Raw genomic sequence first — 20,750 nt, 5'->3', positions numbered from 1 at the left:
TCGGGCCGTGGCCGTCCCGTGTGAATGGAAACAATCGTGTCCATTATTAACTACTGTGTGCGGCACGGCTTTTGGCCATGCAGGGTTTCACCGCCCGGCAGAAGCCAGAGCGTGTGAAATAGCCCTATCTGTTAAAGGCCCGACAGTCAGGATCCGGACTTATAGGGGCTATTCTCCCTCATGGGGGTCCACAACGCCCATTGAGCGAGAATAGAACCTGTGGGGAGTGCAGCAAGCCACCAAGCCCACAATGCTCTCGCCCCCCTGTTGGAGTATCGTCAGTTGGGATTCTGATGTCGGTATACTAACCGTCGAAATCCCAAATGTCAACCCGCTATACAACACCCAATTTTACTTGCCCCTGGACATTGCAGGATAGCGTCTACACATTAGGCAAATAAATCATCGATGAAACAAAATGTCACATATGCACAGCGCAGTTGATGTCCTTAGATTGAGCAACACAGGTGGCCAATATAACAAGTTGTTATCAATCAATGGGAGCGTGCAATAGGGTGTACAAACTTGATGATTTCAACAATATCGGTTTGATGCGTCAGTCAGTAAATTTTCACAATGTTGTCAAGTGTGTACCCAGCTTAAGTCTTGCAGAGACAGCTCCCCAATATCCAGACAGCCTGGGTAGAGGACACGTGTAAATGGACACTGCCGCTGATCCGGGTCTGACCCAGCGCAGACCCGGATTTTTGGGTGGTGTAAAAGGGGTATTACTAACTTCTGGATTTCTGATCAGCATTTGATACAGCATCGAAAGCCCCATACAAACTAGAGGACATAGTGAAAGATATAGCTGAGTATGTAAAAGGGGATGCAGTTAATAGCCCGGTGGTCGGGATCCCGGCGTTCAGAATCCCGACCGCCGAAATGCCGACACATTCTCCCTCCTGGGGTGTCCTCGACACCCCTGGAGGGAGAATAAATTAGTGTGCCGAGCGTAGCGAGGCACCGGGCCCGCTGCGTGGCGAGCGCAGCGAGCCCGCAAAGGGGGGCGATCCACGTCCCCCCCTTGTCGGCATTCCGGCGTCGGGATTCTGTACGCCGGGATCCCGACCGCCGGGATTCAATACTGAATCCTGTAAAAGTATGTACATCCAATATCGTTAACAATGAATGCTCCCAATTTGGCTATATAGTCCAACGACTCGCATGTTCAGCGGGTCCCGGTGACATCACTGAATGATATAAAAAGTGGGGGGAAGTGGGGTTATGCAGCATTCCATAGCATGGCTCTCGCTAGCGATGTCCTCCATCATACTGCATGTAGAGATGATTGAGATTGACGCTGAAAATGCGTGGGAGCAAATGGGACATTATCTTACAATGACATTAGCTATCAGGGCCACGTTTTATAACACAGTGCAGCTGTGGAACAGAGCAGATATAGCCAATTTGTTTTGCAGAACATGAAGTGGTGATCCTAACAGGTGATGTGGGCAGTACAGCAAAATCACTATTGGGAGAGATGGATGTTGTTAGCTACACTCACCTCTGTGACAATGGTGGAGTGATAGATGTCCGTGCTGTACTCCCAGCCATCCAGGCAGCGCTCCCTCTGTATCCCGCTCACATTGACATCCAGCCCGGGCAACAGCCCCTGGGCAGAATAGTTCCTCAGGGTCTCCAGCTTGTAGCGCCAGCACCTGCTCTCCACCTGCCGCCCGTCCCGCTCCTCCAAGGGGATGCTGACGTTCCTCCAGGCCGGGCTCAGGGTGCCGTTGTCGGGCACCTGGCACCGGTGCTCGGGGGTGGCTGCCAGGAACATAACGGACATGCCATTGAAGCCATTGGGGATGGTGCTGGCACTGAGCAGGAAGAAGATGGTGAGCTGGAAGGGTCCCCAGTCCCCCAGGAAGGAGGTCGCCTCATCGTAGTCCAGCATAGCTGGTGCAGCGGGGGGGGGGGGGGAGCTGCCCGGGCACAAGGCACTGGCAGACTATCAGCAGCAACCGCTCACCGAGTTCTATACATGTTCCTGCACAACAGCCGCCCCAGCCAGAGCTATATGAGGGGGCGGGGGCAGCAGTGAGCCGCAAGCAGCCGCCGGACCCCTGTGTCCCTGCCCCGCTGCTCACTGATAGCTGCCCTCCTGTCACTCTGCTGCCACTGCCCAGCCGCAGCACTCGGTCCCCGACCCCGCCTACCGGGGTGGGGAGAGGAGACCGTGCATTCCCCTCCCACCCGTGCTAGTCCAGTCACTCAGTCTGCAACCCGCACACTCACCATTACACAAGCAGCGTAACGTGACACAGAGCTGTCAGCGTGGAGATGATGGCAGCTACTCCGCGCTCTCCCAGCCTCTGTCATACACATACACTGGCCGGGTGGTGCATGCCTGTCTGTCTACATCATGGCATGGTAGAGCGGAGGGGGGTACCAGGAGTGTGATCACTGCATAACTACCCTTTCACATCGCCAGTTGTAACCAGTATATTACCAATTCGTTACTGTGTTGGTACCTTTCGCACTGAACCCGTTTCACCCATAGAAACCAGTGACTGTCATTTGTAATTGAGTGTTATGGTTCACATTTTTGTATTATAGCTGAAAATACAGTGGCATCAGGGCCGTCTTTTCGTATGGGCTTAATGGGCACTTGCCCATGGGCCCCAGGTGTATAAGGGCCCTATTATGATAGCTGCGGATCCCCTTTTTCCAGGGATACCAGAATTTCCAGTTCCCAGGGGGAACTGGAGATATCCAACTTCAAAGCAGCAGTCGACATCCGACCTATTAATTGCATTTCCCAGTCATACTGTATTTCTCACATTCTCTCTGACTATAGCTGCCCATACACGCTGCTAAGCGTGCTGAGCCGATGTGTGCTTTGAGGTGCGCGCACCTCATCGCACAGTACAAAAGGTACATACTTTTTGTACTTAGGTACTTTTTGTACTTAGGTTTCATCACATTGCATTGCATGCAGGGGCGGATTGGGAAATAAAACCAGCCCGGGAAATATCTCGCAGCAGCCCTAAACGGGGGGGCGGTGTGATGTTGCGCGCCTTAGGCGCGCCCAAATTGGAGGGGGTGGCCTATCGGTGTGGGGCGTGGCCTATTTTACCATGCCCCATTTTTGCAGCTGTGGGGGCATGACTAGTGGCTCTCTGAGCTGCTGCCTATGTCCCCAGCCCCTCAGGCTGCAGAATAGGCGCATGCGTACAGCGTCTATTCTGCAGCCTGTGTGGCTTGGGAGATAGAGATGGGGGGTGACAGGGGGTCTCCCAACTGTCCCCCCCCCCCCCCGTGCCATGGGACACTGAGTATGGGCCACCTCCCTTGAACATATTATGCACCATAACAAGAGGGCCCTTTTTTCTATTGAAAAACCTGCACACCTTATGCCACACAGTATAAGCCAATATTCACATTATGACACATAGAATGAGCCAAAATTCACAAAATGCCACACAGAATGAGTTAAAAAAAAAAACATTATGCAGCACCCTACATTACATTATGCATCATAACAGTATGAGCTAAAGTTCACATTATGCAACGGAATGAGAAGACACAGGGTGAGGTTGGTGCAGGGTGAGAGGGGGTGGTGATGAAGAGTGAGAGGGGGTGGTGATGAAGGGTGAGAGTAGAGTGGCAGGGTGGAAGAGGATGCAGGGAGGGAGGGGGGACGGAGGATGGCATAGAATGCTGGGAGGGGAGATGCAGGGTGGCTTAGGACGTAGGGAGGGAGGACGTACGCAGGGTGGCACAGGACGCAGAGTGTGAGGGCGGCATGGTGGCACAGGATGCAGGGTAGGAGGGGGAATGCAGAGGATGCAGGGAAGGGAGTCACAAAGTGGTGGAGGATGCAGGGAGGGGAGACTGATGCCCATTATACATATGCCACACAACGTGATGCCCATTATACATATGCCACACACCGTGATGCTCCATTATACATATGCCACACACCGTGATGCTCCATTATACATATGCCACACACCGTGATGCCCATTATACATATGCCGCACACCGTGATGCCCATTATACATATGCCGCACACCATGATGCCCATTATACATATGCCGCACACCGTGATGCTCCATTATACATATGCCGCACACCCTGATTCCCATTATACATATGCCACACCGTGATGCCCATTATGCATATGCCGCACAGCGTGATGCCCATTATACATATGCCACACACCGTGATGCTCCATTATACACATACCACACACCGTGATACCCATTATACACACATGCCGCACACCATGATGCTCCATTATACATATGCCGCACACAACGTGATGCCCATTATACATATGCCACACACCGTGATGCCCATTATACATATGCCGCACACCGTGATGCCCATTATACATATGCCGCACACCCTAATTCCCATTATACATATGCCGCACACCGTGATGCCCATTATACATATGCCACACACCGTGAAGGGTTGCCAGCCAATAGCAGCACACATTTACATGACACCCCCCCTCCCTGCACATATGAACATGTCACCCCCCCCCACACACACACACACACACATATTAACATGTTACACAGTACACACACCCCTCCCTAGCACATTAACATATAATGCCCATCCCCAGCCCACATTACATACCTGGCTGGCTTGCTGTAGAACTGCTCCTGGCTCTGCCCATGCCTGGCTGGCTCTTCCAGTGTATCGCTGTGGCTGCCAGGCTGCTGCTGCTGCTATAGGGTGGATAGTAGAAGGGTGGGCGGCGCTGCACACTACTCATTAATTCTGCCGCCCATCCTGTTTTGAAAAAAACTTGCGCTGCCTGCTGGGGAGGGATCAATTCAACAGCATCACAGATGCTCAGAGGGGCCGCGGGAGCTGCTGCGTGCGGCCGCGCATGCGCACCAGCGCTCCCGCGGCCAGTATTACTGCTGCACGGGATGAGGCTGGCCGCGGGCATCTTAGTTGTGGGCAAAAGTGCTGTGGCCGCGGCCGCTAACCGTGGGGATAGCGGTCGGGTGGTCGCGGCCCTGCCAGGGGGGACGAGCGGCCGCTACATGGCTGAAATGGGCCGGCCCACTGGGAAATAGCCCGGTTTCGCGGTGGGCCAATCCGCCCATGATGTATGGGCTGCTTTAGAGTTTTTTTGGGAGTATATTCCAAAAGCTGGGACTCTCCCCTTTCTGTCGACACTAGCGTCTTGTCTCTATCATGCCCAGAACCAGAGATATCAGCCTTCCAGCAGCCGGTCCCTGCTCCAGCTCCAAACGTCTGGTGTACAGTTTTATATTTTTGTCAATGGATTGCTCTGGCTCCTGATCTCTGATCCCCAAGTCCCCAGCACCTCCTGAAAGTTGGGACTCTGGGTTTTTATACTATTGAAGGCTAAGAAATCTATTTCCAGATAATGGCGAGATCTGCAGTCAAACAAGCTGCCCTTCCACTGGAAAATTACGAATATTAAGCCCACTCCATTATCTAACCCTCCCCTGCGTATAAAACCCCCTACCTCCCTGGAAGTCATTTACAAGGGACCCAGTGGCGTAACTACAGAGGGTGCAGGGGATGCAGCTGCTATCGAAGGCTGTGATGCCATTAAGCCCTGCCCCATTACGGGAAATATGATAAATTACTGATCTCCATGGAGGGGGCGGGGCTAAAAGTCACGATTGTGCCATTTTAGCTCCACCCCCTCCTCTGAGACTCGCGGATTGCGGCATTTACATGCCGCGATTCGGGGGGCTCAGGGGGGTCCCCCAGATTCCGTGAGGGTTGCCCACCCTTCCGGGGGGCCGGGAGGGGGACCCGATTTTCGGGAGACTCCCGGGAATTCCGGGAGGGTCGGCAACCCTGCTCTAGCAGTTAAAAACCGGTACAATCGGTTCATCCGTTTTTAGCCGGTACAGACCGTTAATAAACAGTACTTTACTGGCTAAATCGGTACAGATGGAGGGTATGGTAGTGTAGAAATATGCCAGCAATACTTCTTTACTACTTCCAATGCTACAGCATTTGTTTGGTTTCTTGATTCAGTATAGTGTCATCAGGCAGAGAGATAAACTATCACCTCCTTTTGCAGAGTAATGTGTTCAAAATACCTGGTCTGATGGGCCCTACACACAGAGAGATTTGTGCCAGAGATTCATAATTGGAGATTCAGCATGAGAGATTTCTAATCTCTAACAGAAAGTGTATAGGTGACTTCAGTGGAATAAAAAAAAGGGTACTTGTTTCCTAGAAGGGCGCCCACGATTTTGCTCTTAGGCATCGTAAGGAAAAAAATTGCGTCGGTCGCATTGCATGCGGCCAAAAAATCGCATGCGATGCGACCAACGCGATTACCCCGATTTTACATAGGGAACAATGTAAATGGCCCAATTGACCCGATTTCACATAGGGAACAATGTTAAATGGCCCACAGACCCCAAATACCCACCCTGAAGTGTGAAATGCCCCCCCCCCAATTGTTAACGCCACCCCACGATCAACGTGAACCCGAAGCATGGCGAGCGGCGGCGGTACGCGTCCTCCGACCTTTTCCTCGGACCCCACTATCCACGTCGGCAGTGGCGGATTCAGGGGGAGGGGCACCCAGGCACGTGCCCCCCCCTGTCATTTCATTTTGTAGTTGAGGACCAGGGCTTTCCAACGAGCCCAGCCCCGTGTCTCTAGCCCCCTGGGAAACGGAGATATCGCATGGCAAAGCTGTAACGTTTTTTTCCCCATAGGATAATATGGGACCCGTCAATTCCGACCCCCCCCCCCGGTTTCGACGGCTACCAGTTCCCCCCCTGGCATCACAGAAACTAATGGTTGATCTCATTCAATTCCAAATCGCTGGGCCTGCAATATGATACCAGGCTGGTCCATATCGGTCAATCGGTTCCAGAGATATTGCGTGTAAATCGATTTTTTGATATTTGAAATGTACTGTAATTTCATGGCTGTTCATGTTCTTTGAGGGCAGATGTTGCCTTGGAAGCCCTTATAAGGGCTCCAACTCAGACCTGTACCTAGTGGATTTACCCTACCTTGGGATATCCCACGCTCTCCAATACCCTCTGTCTATGAGCTAGCAGTGGTGGCTGTGTGTTCCCCTGATCCACAGACAGGGTCACACTCCACCCCAGCAATCCATACCTCTGGCTGGTTTATCGATTTGCCGTGTCACTGGGTTTTGGGGTTGAGGTCTCTCTACCATTTGGATAGAGGTGACACCCCATCACTAGACATTTGGCGTCCCAGCTCTTTAGGTACATTTACCAGGTGACATACATAGCACCTGTGATTCTGCTCTTAGACACACCAGAGAGTTATTAGTGGTGACTGTGATCCCCTCGGTCCACGGATAGGGACACTTGTCACCCCAGAATGTATATCAACAGTTAACTGAACATTGTGCCACATTACCATTGGTCGTGGGGTCGAGGTCTCTCTTTTATTTTGACAGAGGTGACACCCCACTATTTGAGCCTGGCCACCCTGCTGTTTGATATATGTGTCTGTTTTCTATACAGCACTTGAGATTCTGTACGTGTCATGGTACACTGAGGCTCTAACCCAGTGGTTCCCAACCTGGGGTACTAGTACCCCTGGGGGTACTCTGCAGACTAGTTGGGGGTACTTGAAAATAATATGGGTAATGGCGGAAGATGAAAAAGTATTTTGATGGCAGAAGAAGACCCATTGCCATGGAGAAGAACCATGTTGTGTCACTTACAGAGGCGGGGTGGGGTTTTGTGACAATATGTCACACAGAAGCGCTGATGATATCAGTTTTTATATATATATATCCTTTTCAGAGAGGAAGGATTTTAATCTGGGTCTAGATTGCTGCCCCCTATATTCAGAGGTTTTTGTGATCCTCTGGAGGAAAGCTTTTGGGGGTAGAAGGTTGGTGAAGCCACCAACTTCTATTTTATAGGAGGCGCAGCTACACCCAGAGTAATAGACACAACAGGTATATATTCAAAATTACAAATTTATTTTCCATACAGCATAAAACAATTAATTGAAGTGCACTTCTTAATAAAAATAGACAGACAAGACAAACTACATATAACATATAACTGATTTCATTATGAGGCTATAATATTATTAACTAATGAGGCTTTGGTAATTTAGGCTTTTGCAATGTATATGAGGCAATGGGTATAGTTACCAGTCCCGCATTTCAGAGAATCAATCCCATCTGTGACCATATGTTATGGCTATTGGAAATATTTCTCACTGGTGTGCTTTTGGCAGTCTTCTCCTTGTGGGGTATAAGTGCCCCCTTTCCTTGCATCCAACAGGACTCCACACTCCCAGGTTTAGATGTTGAATAAGTCCATATATCAGTCACAGTCTCTGTTAGCCAAATGGCTATGGATATTGCAATAGCAGCGGTTCTGGCAATTAGATAAGAGGCTTACATAAGCGTTTCTCCGCCTCTTGTGTGTCGGCGGCTTCCTCAGATTACAGAGGCGTAGGGAGTGCGGAGCCACCGGAGCTCATGCTCCGGGCGCCGATTGGTCTAATGGCGCCGCCGGCCCGCTCCCCCTCTGCAAATGACCGCAGGGAATGCTAGCGCAAAAGTATCATACTTAAAAGTATTAACGGCGGGCAGCATGCGCGGCGGCTGACCTGCCCGGTGCCTGCCTCCTGCCCTGCTCGCCCGGCGGTCCCTGCCACCAAGCGCACTGTCCAGGCGGCTGTCTTCACTCCTCTCAATTGCTGCTGCTGCTCGGTCTGGCTTCCGGGCAGCGCAGCAGCACCCCAGACTCCTCCCAGAGTCACCTGTCACTCGCAGAGTGACTCACTCCCTCCTCCCTGGCTACAGCAGCGTCATCAGCCTTCCCAAGCGCTGGCTGTAGCCTGGAGGAGGAGAAGGTATTCTGCTGCCGCCCGTGCCGCCCTGCTGTGCTCAGTTATTATTCAAGGTGGATTTATTTTATTTTATTTTTAAAGCTAATTAATGATGTTAATAAACTTAGTAATAAACTTGGGGTTTTGGGAATTCGTGGGGCCCGGGGGAGGGGAGGGGGGGGGGGGAGAGTGAATCTCTCTGCTCTGCTGTGCTGTACAGTATACAGTATATCTTTATCTGTATATATATTTATTTATTTACAGATTTGTCAGCATCTTATATAGCGCAGCAGATTCCGTTACAGGGTCTTATATAGCGCAGCAGATTCCGTTACAGTGTCTTATATAGCGCAGCAGATTCCGTTACAGTGTCTTATATAGCGCAGCAGATTCCGTTACAGTGTCTTATTTAGAGCAGCAGATTGCGTTACAGCATCTTATATAGCACAACAGATTCCGTTACAGCGTCTTATATAGCGCAGCAGATTCCGTTACAGCGTTTATATAGCGCAGCAGATTCCGTTACAGCGTCTTATATAGCGCAGCAGATTCCGTTACAGCGTCTTATATAGCGCAGCAGATTCCGTTACAGGGTCTTATATAGCGCAGAAGATTCCGTTACAGCGTCTTATATATCGCAGCAGATTCCGTTACAGGGTCTTATATAGCGCAGCAGATTCCGTAAAGTGTCTTATATAGCGCAGCAGATTCCGTTACAGGGTGGAAGAAGCAGTGGCAATAATCCTACAGGTGTTAGTGGGAACCCTGGAGACAATACACAACCAGTGGCCAGACACGGAAGGCACAATTCCTGGCCATGCATAAGGATACGCATACCGCTCACTTCCACTCCACTCATAAGTACTGTCTATATTTTAAATTGAGAGGAGGGGGTACTCTGCAATGACAAGCCTAATCAAGGGCTACGGGAGAGAAAAAAGGTTGGGAACCACTGCTCTAACCCATGTGGAGCCACTTGAAGGAATTGATAGTTGAGCTCCTCGAGGCACCCCAGTAATTTGGTTAGCAGATTGAGATCACATGATCCACTGCACCCACTGGGGCACATACACACTGGTCAATCCCTACATGTCTCAATAATAAAAGTTCAAAACATATAGCCATATCTGCCTGCCACCTTGGTTTTAAATAAGTGTGTCACCCCACCCATGAATGTTATGTGTTTTTTAACAATTTTTCGCAGCCTTTTAAAGGAATTATAATAAAAGTTATTTTTTACATACTTACCCTTTCTTTACGGTGCACCCACAAAAGGACACTTTTTCTCTCTTCTACCCTTGAGGGCAGATTACTCTGGAACCAAACGTTCCAGATTCACTGGACCAAAATCATTCAAAGCCCACTCAAAAGTTCTTCAATATGATACTTGTCTCATGTAAATGGGTCAGTTGGTTCTGAAGATATAGCCGGTTAAATTAGATAACTGGTTAAAGGGGGGAGGGGTGGTTTTCTCTCCCCCTCACACCAGAAAATGCAGGGACTAGGCTGGTGTAAAAGGGGCCAACCTGGGAATGCATTTTCTGGTGTGAAAGGGGTATTTCAAATAGCCGGGACCCGCAGTGCTCTGAATACAGCCAGGCTCTGCCACTGTCACTGGCTATCACTTCTGCCTGGCGGCGGCTGTCCCCCATTTACCGTGAGCATGTATTCCCCCTTGGCAATGAGCATGTAATCCCACATGGCAACGAGCATGGAACCTCTGGCAATGAGCATGGAACCCTTGGCAATGAGCATGTAGATAAGCAGCACTTATGTAGCATTTTGATAGGCATTATGGTGTTTGGCATAATACATCATGGACATAATGGCGTGTAACTTAACGTGTAATGGACATTATGGTGTAAATGTTTAATGCGCGCCTTTGGTGGACAATGTCCCTGTTTATGAAGCGTATTGTGAATTTTGGCTGTGTGGCATTATGTGAATTTTGGCTCAATCCGTGTGGCATTATGTGAATTTTGGGTCAATCCATGTGACATTATGTGAATTTTGTCTCAATCCATGTGGCATTATGTGAATTTTGGCTCAATCCATGTGGCATTATGTGAATTTTGGCTCAATCCATGTGGCCTTATGTGAATTTTGGCTCAATCCGTGTGGCATTATGTGATTTTTGACACAATCCATGTGGCATTATTTGAATTTTGGCTCAATCCATGTGGCCTTATGTGAATTTTGCCTCAATCCATGTGGCATTATGTGAATTTTGGCTCATTCCATTTGGCATCATGTGTAAGGGGCAAGTATAATGGGGTCTAGTATTTTGTTGCATAATGTGTAGAAGTTGTATATGGTGTTGTACACTACACTCAAGGACACGCCCCCTGTTGAGTGACCACACCCCCTTTTCTGAAGCACGCCTTAGGCGCGTGCACAACTATATCCTTCACTTTTGTCGCCATGGTGGGCCTGCATACTTTAAATACCAGGGCCTATTTTTAATCCCATTTCCACCCTCTCTCTGCCGCTCTCTTAGCATGTACACTGGCACCACTAACACCGGCCCCTCCCCCACCTAGACCCTCTTTTATCATGGTACCCCCTGTCATTTTATCCTGGATCCGCCCCTGCACGTCGGCGTGGAGTTGAGAATAGAAAGTGTGGCGAGCGCAGCGAGCCACCGAGCCCGAAGCATAGCGAGCGTAGCGAGCCCCGCGAGGGAATGCGGAACACGCTCCCGAAGCGTGGCGAGCGCAGCGAGCCCCGCTAGGGGACACGGATTACTTAACATGTATTCCGCGTCCGCTCGCCATGCTTCAGGCTCGTATTCCGCGTCCGCTTGCCACACTTTCTATTCTCAACTCCACGCCGACGTGGATAGTGGGGGTATGAAAAGGTCGGAGGACGCGTACCGCCGCCCCTCGCGGGCTCGCTGCTCTCGCCACGCTTCGGGTTGACCTTGATCGTGGGGTGGCGTTAACAATGGGGGGGCCATTTCACATTCAGGGTGGCTATTTGGGGTCTGTGGGCCATTTAACATTGTTCCCTATGTAAAATCGGGTCAATTGGGCCATTTAACATTGTTCCCTATGTAAAATCGGGTCAATTGGGCCATTTAATATTGTTCCCTATGTAAAATCGGTAATTGCGTCGGTCGCATCGCATGCGATTTTTTTTGGCCACATGCGACGCGATTGACATTTTACCATGCATTTCTATGTAAAATCGCGGCCATCGCATCGGTCGCATCGCATGCCATTATAATGGCATGCGATGCCCGCGATGGGCGCCCTTCTAGGAAACAAGTACCAAAAAAAGTCTTCAAATTTAAATAATGGGTTGAAATAAAGCCTTGGGGAGTGTCATCTTCATTTGTCTATAATAGAAAAATAAATAAATAATGTAAAAAAATGATCAGCCCCTGGCTCTCAAATACCAGGGGAAATAAAAATAAATAAGGTCCCCCTATGTTCAAGAAACCAGCACCGGGGTCTTGGGCCAGTCCTGGTTCCCAAATACAGGGTACAAAAGAAGTAGGGGTCCCCCATATTTTGGAAACAAGCATCGGGCTTAAACAGCCAGCAGGGTAATGCCACAGCCGGGGGACACTTATTATATAAGGTCCCGCTGCCAAAGCATTACCTCTGTGGCTGGTCAGAAAAACATTTTTTCCCTTATATCTGACATTGCCAGTTTGTCCAGCTCAGAATCAGGCCCATAACATGGTCTAGTACTAAGGAGTAAGAAGGGCTAATTTAACTATGGAGAATGTATGCTCCCCTGGGAAGTGGCAGCACGAGGTAGCTGACAGGTCAAGCCTTGAAGTTAGCCTAGGATAAACAGACCCCTGTACTTTGCTAGGCATTCCCCTGGCCCAGACCCCATTGACAACCCCCCCCCCCCCCCCCCCCATATTTTCCAGGCCCCACATACTTACCGATCAGGATGCTGGCTGCTTGTATTCTGGTGTTGGTATCCTGATCTATTTGAGGTTCCAGCACAGTTGTTGTGAGGGCAGTCGGTATGTTGGTTATAACATACTGAATGCTGCTAACATAACCGAATAACACGTATTATACTGCTTTTAGTGTAAAAGGAACCACAAAACAGGCTTGCCTACCCACCCGCATTCAGTGGGAAGCTCTGGAATTTTACATAAGCCTCCCGCTGCCCCTCAAACCTACACTGCCCTTCTGGTTTTTAGGGTCCCTTTTTTGAAGGCATGCGTTCATCTGGAAATTTCGGGTTGGGGCATGCAGGGAAGACGTATGAAACGTAATATGGTATATTCTGTTACGTAAATTGTGTTTTTATCTCATCCTGAGGGTCAATCATGTGGTAATGGACAGAATTCACTTCTGTTTGTCCACAATTTGACTATTACATTGGCCATAAATAACTTGAATTGGTCGGGTGTGGTATATGGTTCTGACCAGTGCTCGAAGTGGAAATTTTGAAGTGGGGGTATGGTAAAGAAGTACAAAGATTATGCTGATGGGAGTATCCCAGGAGCATAGAAAGCAGCGCTACACAATTGTAAAATAACACTAATTTTAATTCAAATATAAACAATTAATATAACAATGATAGCACAACAGTATTAAAATCGGGGGGGGGGGGGGGGGGTCTGAGAAGAATGATCTGCACCAATATGTGATGGGTCTGGGGACAGTTGTAGCCAATATTTCCAGTTAGTGTGGAGGGATAAGGGGTAACTCCGGAGGTTTTTAAAGATATTTATCAGGCTGGTCACCACAAGTTGAATGGATGTTCTTGGATGGTAACAATCCAGGTGTAGTTCTTGTGAATAATAAGCAAGCAGCTTTACTGGTTTTATTATGAAACCATATAAATTTATCACAGTTGAAATAGGATAAAAGGTATTACCTTGTTATTATAATAAATGACTGGAATCGATTGTTTTATATTCCAGTCGGTACTTCCGGTAACAGCGTTTTTCCCGGTCACGTGATCGGCACTGTTTCCGTCACGTAATTGGGTGCTAATTCATAAGTATGTGGAGCGCATATGTCCGCTTCTTGATTCCGGTCACTGATAGGTTACTGCCCGCCACCAGCTAACTGCACATCCACCCCACCCCCGACGCCTGCTTTCTCAGTCATTGCCCGGCCCACTCAGGAAAGATATACGGCTGCCAGTCTTCCTTTCTTTTTTAACCCCCATATGAAAGTGGCGGTATGGCATACCGTCCCACTTTGACCACTGGTTCCGACAGTCGGGATCCCGACAGTCATTAGCCCGATGTCGGAATCCCTTGCGGGCACTGTGGCTCACTACGCTCACCACCTATTCTATTCTCCCTCTATGGGGGTCGTCAATCCCCACCAGTGAGAATAGCCAGTGGCCATTGGGAACCCGGCTATTGGTGTTTTAACAGTCGGGATCCCGAAATCGGGTAAATGACTGTCAGGATCCCGACTGTTGGGACCCCGTCCGGCACCCAATTGGTCATGGACCACCAATTCAAGGCACCCCTGCAAGTCCCCCGGGGCACCCCAGGGTGACACGGCACACAGTTTGGGAACCACTGCATATTAGAACTCTAATGTACTTATAGTATCACTTTTTGGTACTTGTTTCCTAGCACGGCCACACCGATTTGTATCGGGGTGATCGTGTCGGAAAAAACCCGTCGGTCGCATTGCATGCGACCAAATCGCATGCGATGCGACCAACGCGATCGACCCGATTTTTATATTGAATCAAATGTGAATAGGGCCCCTGGGACCCTATTTTACATTGGATTCAATGTAAAGTAGTCCCCAGACCCCAAATTTAACCCCCTCAACGGCACCCCACGATTGACGCCAACCCGAAGCGTGGCGAGCGCAGCGAGCCCGCGAGGCCTAAGTACTAAGTATCTATCAAACATGTGTTCTATCACAAATGGTAGGTGTACCAGAATTGGATCAGACACCCTAGAAACGGGTGTAGGCTGGCAGGATATCAAAAATTCAGGATGGATATACAAACTATCCGACTGATGTCTTCACCAGATTTAAATTCAAGGAGAGTACTGTGTGTCTCATCAGTCAGAGAGCGAATGATGTGAATTTAAACTCCCCTTGAATTTAAATCTGATGAAGACATCAGTCGGATAGTTTGTATATCCATCCTGAATTTTTGATATCCTGCCAGCCTACACCCGTTTCTAGGGTGTCTGATCCAATTCTGGTACACCTACCATTCGTGATAGAACACATGTTTGATTGATACCTTGTTACCCCTGAGGAAGTCCCTATGGGACAAAACGCGTAGGGACTCTCGGAGGGGGTATCAAATTTGTGATGCGAACATCTGTATGAAATACATATTTTATATATTTTTTATTGTATGAAATAAAAACTTTTTATTACTGCTTTATATGTGTGCATGGTGAAACTGCCATCAGCGCACATACAGGAGGTATGAGAAGCCGCTACCCCAGAGAGGATCCTTAAGAGGCTTAACCCCAGAGGGAGTCTTTGAAGCCGTTACCCCTAAGAAGGTCAAAAGGAACTTAAGCCCACAGAGTCATGGAAGTCATTGCTCCCGATGGAGTCTTGAGAGTCGTAACTCCAAAGAGAAAATCCCAGGCATCAGCCTCAGCTGGGATTCTTAGTGACATCTTCCCCGATGTTGGGGTTCCACAGAGTTGCCTCCGATGTTGTGGGTCCAGGAGTGGTAGTCAATGTCCCGGTCTCCACAGGCGAGTCCGACACCATGGGCCTGTCTAGCAAGTGGTGCTTGGGGCTCTTTGGGCAATGGTGTTGCTCAAGGTCAGCTGAGCCATCTCGATGCCCAAGGCCCGCCGGCGAGTCTGATGATACTCCTGACACTCCATACTTTGACGGAGATTTGGCCCAGCTACACTCTATTGCTCAACAATTCCTCTCTAAAATGGATTCCACACCTATGAAGATAACCCCTACCAATACTGAGTGGGAGCTGGAAGGCCGTAGTCCCGAGTGTGAGCTGGAAGGCCGTAGTCCCGAGTGTGAGCTGGAAGGCCGTAGTTCCGAGTGGGAGCTGGAAGGCCGTAGTCCCGAGTGGGGGCTCGAAGGCCGTAGTCCTGAGTGGGGGCTCGAAGGCCGTAGTCCCGAGTGGGGGCTCGAAGGCCGTAGTCCCGAGTGGGGGCTCAAAGGCCGTAGTCCCAAGTGGGGGCTCGAAAGCCATAATCCCGAGTGGGGCCTCAAAGGCTGTAGCCCCAAGTGGGGCTCACAAGTTCAGTCTGTACCCCAAGAAGGGGGTTCTGTTTGCTCTGCCCCAGAGGGGGGTTCTGTTTGCTCTGCCCCAGAAGGGGGTTCTGTTTTCTCTGCCCCAATGGGGGGTTCTGTCTGTTCTGCCCCAAGGTAGGACTCTGCCTGTCTGGTCCCAGAGGGGGGCTCTGTCTGTCTGGTCCCAGAAGGGGGCTCAGTCCGTCCTGCCCCAAAAGGTGTCTTAGAAGCTGTGTCCCCGGAAGGGATGGCCATACCCTTGGCTGAGGTCCCAAGGGCCACAGCCTCAGCAGGGGTCTTGAGGGAGGTAAACCCAGTAGGTGTTTCTGTCTTGTCATCTTCTCAAGAGGCTTCAGGAGTTTCAGCCTCCGATTATATAGGTCTCTTTAAGAGTTCCAGTCCTGAGGTACTGTCTGATAAGTTGCCTCAAACAGTGCTTCCAAGCACCCCATCTTCCAAAAAAGGTGTCAAAGATTCCCAAAAAGGGTGGCAAGTATATAACTGGGGTCCTATGACCCGGAGCCCCAAGCTAAATATTGGGAACCAACTGAAGGAGTGTAAATCTATTAGCACCTGGGAGATCCCTAATGTTATCTCCCTAGGAGAAGCTTAAAGTTCTGTAGCTGCTAATGCATTGTCTGATCTGTCTACCCCAGGAGGCTTGTCCGATGTCGGGGGCCCGCCGGTCAAGTCTGGTGCTCGGGGCACATCCAGCGAGTCAGATCCTGAGGGCCCGCCATGCGACTCTGATGTCCGGGGCCTGCCAGGTGACTCTGATGTTCGAGGCGTGCCAGTCAAGTGTGGTGCCGGGGGTCCATCAGGCGAGTCAGATGCCGGGGGCCTGCCGGGCGATTCAGATGCCGGGGGCCTGCCGGGCGAGTCAGGTGTCGGGGGTCCGCTGGGCAAATCCGGTGTTCGTAACCTACTGAGCGACCCAAAGGCCGCGGCCCCGAGTGGGGGCCCACAGTCTCAGTTTGTACCCCAAGAAGGGGATTATGTTTGCACCCCGGAAGGGGGTAAGGTTTGTCTAGCCCCAGCGGGGTTTTATTAGATTTGTTCCTGAGGAGGACTCAAGTCAAGCTGTCCCTGAGAGGGACCCCCAAGCTATTGTTCCAGATCAAGATCCTGGTCCAATTGTTTTATACGGAGATCCAGAACAATATGTGACTTTGATGCATCAGTGTCTTGAATTAGGTCCACTTCTGCCCTCTCCAGAGCAGCAAGTTTTATTCTTGTTCACAGCCTTTAAAGGAGAGGCCTTGGAATGGGCTAGACCACTCATTAGGTCTGGTGATCCTATTCTTCAAGACTTGAAACTCTTCAATAATGAGGTTGTTAAGAGATTTTTTGGTTCTGGGGTAGTTCCTCTCGAGCCTTCTGCAGCCCCTGTTTCAGTAGGACCTTGAGGACCTGGTTTCTGAAAACTCACAGTCTCTGTCTGTTCATTCTTCTTTTACCTCATCACGTATACGGGCGGATCAGGTTTTTTTTAATCTGCGCATGCGTAGCTTTCGCAATGCGCAGGTGCGGCGACCTTACACCGGTCACGGACGGGTCTCTCTGTGCGCAAAAACCTGTCCGCAAGAGTACGGTCATTGTGGGCGGCATGGGCGGAACGGCTGGAATAATGGGGAAAACTGGGCGTACACGGGGGTGTGCACAAAAAATGTACGGTGCTACAACCGGTGCATTTTGGGCCAAAAACAGGCGGACGACAAAGATAGCTCCAGACCACCCCTAGAGATACCGTATGAGAGCGGACGCCTGGGTCTGCTAATTAACGCTGATTACTGCGCCTGAATGTAATAAGCAATGCTGCAGCCTATTAAGTGAAAACCATGATTTCACTACCTGCACGCCACACACAGCCCTCAAACACATTGGAAGCATATCTTTCTACACTTCTCTACATGTAAAGGTTGTTTTAATTTTAGGTAAGATTCATTCTAAGACCTGCTTGCATATGTCAAGGTAGTTATTTTATAACCATCTACACCCATTCAGTAAGTGTTTTTGTATACTTTAAAATGCAGGACACTCAATTCACAGAAGTCGACATGTGTCAACTTTTTCACTGTAACATCAACATCACTTTATTTAAAAGTAAAACCAATGTCGGGACACATAGATAGTGATTAAGGGGGAAATTTACTAAAGGAAATTTGTAAAAAAAATAGGTGTATTTGTATTTAGAAATACACTTATTTTTGACATTTACTATCCCGAAAATACGGCAATTCGTATTCGTATTGATGTGCTATTAATACGAATACGAATTGCCGTATTTTCGGGATAGTAAATGTCAAAAATAAGTGTATTTCTAAATACAAATACACCTATTTTTTTTAAATTTCCTTTAGTAAATTTCCCCCTAAAATGCCACATGTAGAACATAATAAATATAAATGTAATGAGGGTTAAAATGTTGTTTTATTAGGGTGTTTATTACGGTACACAATTGAGTTAATAGAAAACAATTATTGAATAACAGTTAGAATAATTAATGAATTGTCTTAATTATAGTGGAAAGGCAAGATTTTCAGTGCCATATACAGTATGTGAAGGGTATGCCACAGTGCACGGACGTACGCTCACTCTCACGATCGGTGACACGCTGAGTTTTCCATTGAAAAAAGGCGAGACCCGTCCATGCACTGTGGCGTACGCTCAGATATACGGAAGATGTCGGTGTGAAAACGGACGAGACCCATCCGTATACGGTGGCGTATGCTCTGTTGTATGCCAGTTAACGGTGTCTAAGAGGAGACCCGTCCGTATACGGTGGCGTACGCTCAAGTGTACACCACTCCCCATTGTCGGTGGTTGTGATCGTCCGTATGCGGCTGTTCTGTGGGCGGACTTACGCTCACCGTTCGCGCACGGGAAACGGACGGTGAAACGGACCATACGTACGTTGCACCGACCGAACCAGAATAAGGCCCTTAGTCCCGAATTCAGGAGTTTAGCTGTTGGTTTTGTCTCACTGACTTCTACCAAAAAAAATTTGGACACATTGCAGCTCAAATCTTTTGGAGTCTTGATTTATTCACAAGGCTGATTGATAATGAGCTCATTATTCCTGCTGGCAGGTTGGCTGGAGATGTAACAGGTGTGCTAATCACCTGAGTCCTTCTTAAGGCATTCTCCCCAGCAATGCAGAGCCGGTGATAGCTTCCTGTTTCCTGGTTTGCAATTTCCTGGTCTGGATTGTCTTGTTCTGCCAAGTTCTTCCTGGGACGTGCTGCTGCTACCTTTCCTGCATGAGCCTGCTGACTCTCAAGCATCTGGGAACCACTACCTTCCATCTTATGCCCGGTGTCGTGAGTAGTCTTAGGCTATGGTTAGGTTGCACAGTGGTACATGTCAGTTGCCCAAGAGGAGGTTAGGCATTATTCCTCCAGTTTATTTATGTGGGGTTGTTCCCCTTTAAGTTGTGCTAGGAACAACTTGTCTGTGTGCGACGAGGTCGCCTTGTGTTTGGTTGCGACAGGGTCGCTTGACTGTTGTTTTGGTTTGCGACAGAGTCGCAGTATTTTCATTATTATTTTCCACACATGTGTCACTTTAGGGACTTGTACTTCTGCTTTATCCTCTTTAGTCGGGGTTATTACTTTAGTCAGATTGTCCTCTTGGACCTATCCTTGGCAGTCGTCATGGGCTTGTCCCCACCTAACACCTGGCTGCACCGGAGCTTGGGTGGGCCTAACTCGCCCTTTCAGCCATGGCGGCTACAGGCGAAGCCTAGCATCCCTCAGTCCACGACCACCTGTCAGGGAGGGCCAATAGAGTGAGGTTAGATGCAGCTCCACCATACAGTCTGGAAAACGTTCAGTTACCTCTAACATGGCTAAAACTGAACTTCTAATCTTCCATCCCCCGAACATCCCCTCTTCTCCCACTATCTCCATCAGCATTGGTGAAACCGAGATCACCTCCACCGACCAAACGCACTGCCTCGGTGTCATCATTGACTCCTCCCTCTCTTTCACCCCCCACATTCGTGCTCTCTCACAGTCTTGCCGCTTTCACCTACGCAACATCTCAAGCATCAGACCATTCCTCTCCACTGACGCAACCAAAATTCTCATTCATTCTCTTGTCATCTCCCACCTTGACTACTGCAACATCCTTCTCTCTGGGCTACCTCTCACCCGCCTCGCACCTCTCCAATCCATTCTTAACGCTGCTGCTAGGGTCATCTTCCTCTCCCGCCGCTCTACCTCCGTCTCCCCCTCTGTCTATCTCTTCACTGGCTCCCCATTCCTTTCCGAGTTCTCTTTAAACTCCTCATCACCACCTACAAGGCTCTCTCCTCCTCCACCGCTCTTTACCTCTCTTCACTGATCTCTAGCCCTGAGGAAGCTAATCTGCGAAGCGCGTGCCGGCTAGCGGTGCGCAGGCAGTTGGCTCCATGTTTATTATTTTTCTTACAAATGTATTTTGATTGTTGTTGTGCCTAGCTGGGTGAATATCCCTGTAACTGCTGCACTGGACCCATATACACCAGTCTAACTGGGCGCTGGCTAGTAGTGAGACAGACTGGTATATATACCTTAAAGAAGAGATTTCCTCCCTGGGTTGAGATTCCCTAGGGTATTTACCTAGTGGGATACCCAGTAATACTAAGGAGGCTCTGTTACTACTCTGTTATTTCTCTGTACTATTAGCCAAGTGGGGGATTATCCCAGTGATATACTTACCAGCAGCTGTAGGGATACACAGGAGTCATTAGTGGTGTCTTATATACAGTACACCCACTCCCATGACAAT

The 20,750-nt window shown here is 49.3% G+C and overlaps 1 protein-coding gene across 1 annotated transcript in view; it reads right to left on the bottom strand.

Moving 5' to 3' along the window:
• Positions 1-2,204, bottom strand: part of LOC146074096 (solute carrier family 22 member 4-like) — a 99,021-nt gene extending 96,817 nt beyond the window's left edge. The window contains exon 1 of the mRNA XM_083181838.1: positions 1,508-2,204. Within this exon, the coding sequence (XP_083037964.1) occupies positions 1,508-1,900 (393 nt within the window). The 5' untranslated portion in view covers positions 1,901-2,204. The remainder of the gene's footprint in view (positions 1-1,507) is intronic.
• Between the last annotated feature and the right edge of the window lie 18,546 nt (positions 2,205-20,750).

Source organism: Crinia signifera, chromosome 4 (genome assembly GCF_055691185.1).
Source record: "Crinia signifera chromosome 4, ASM5569118v1, whole genome shotgun sequence".
NCBI lineage: Eukaryota > Metazoa > Chordata > Amphibia > Anura > Myobatrachidae > Crinia > Crinia signifera.
Note: the sequence above shows the minus strand (reverse complement) of the source record. Positions and strands in the feature narration are given on the sequence as shown.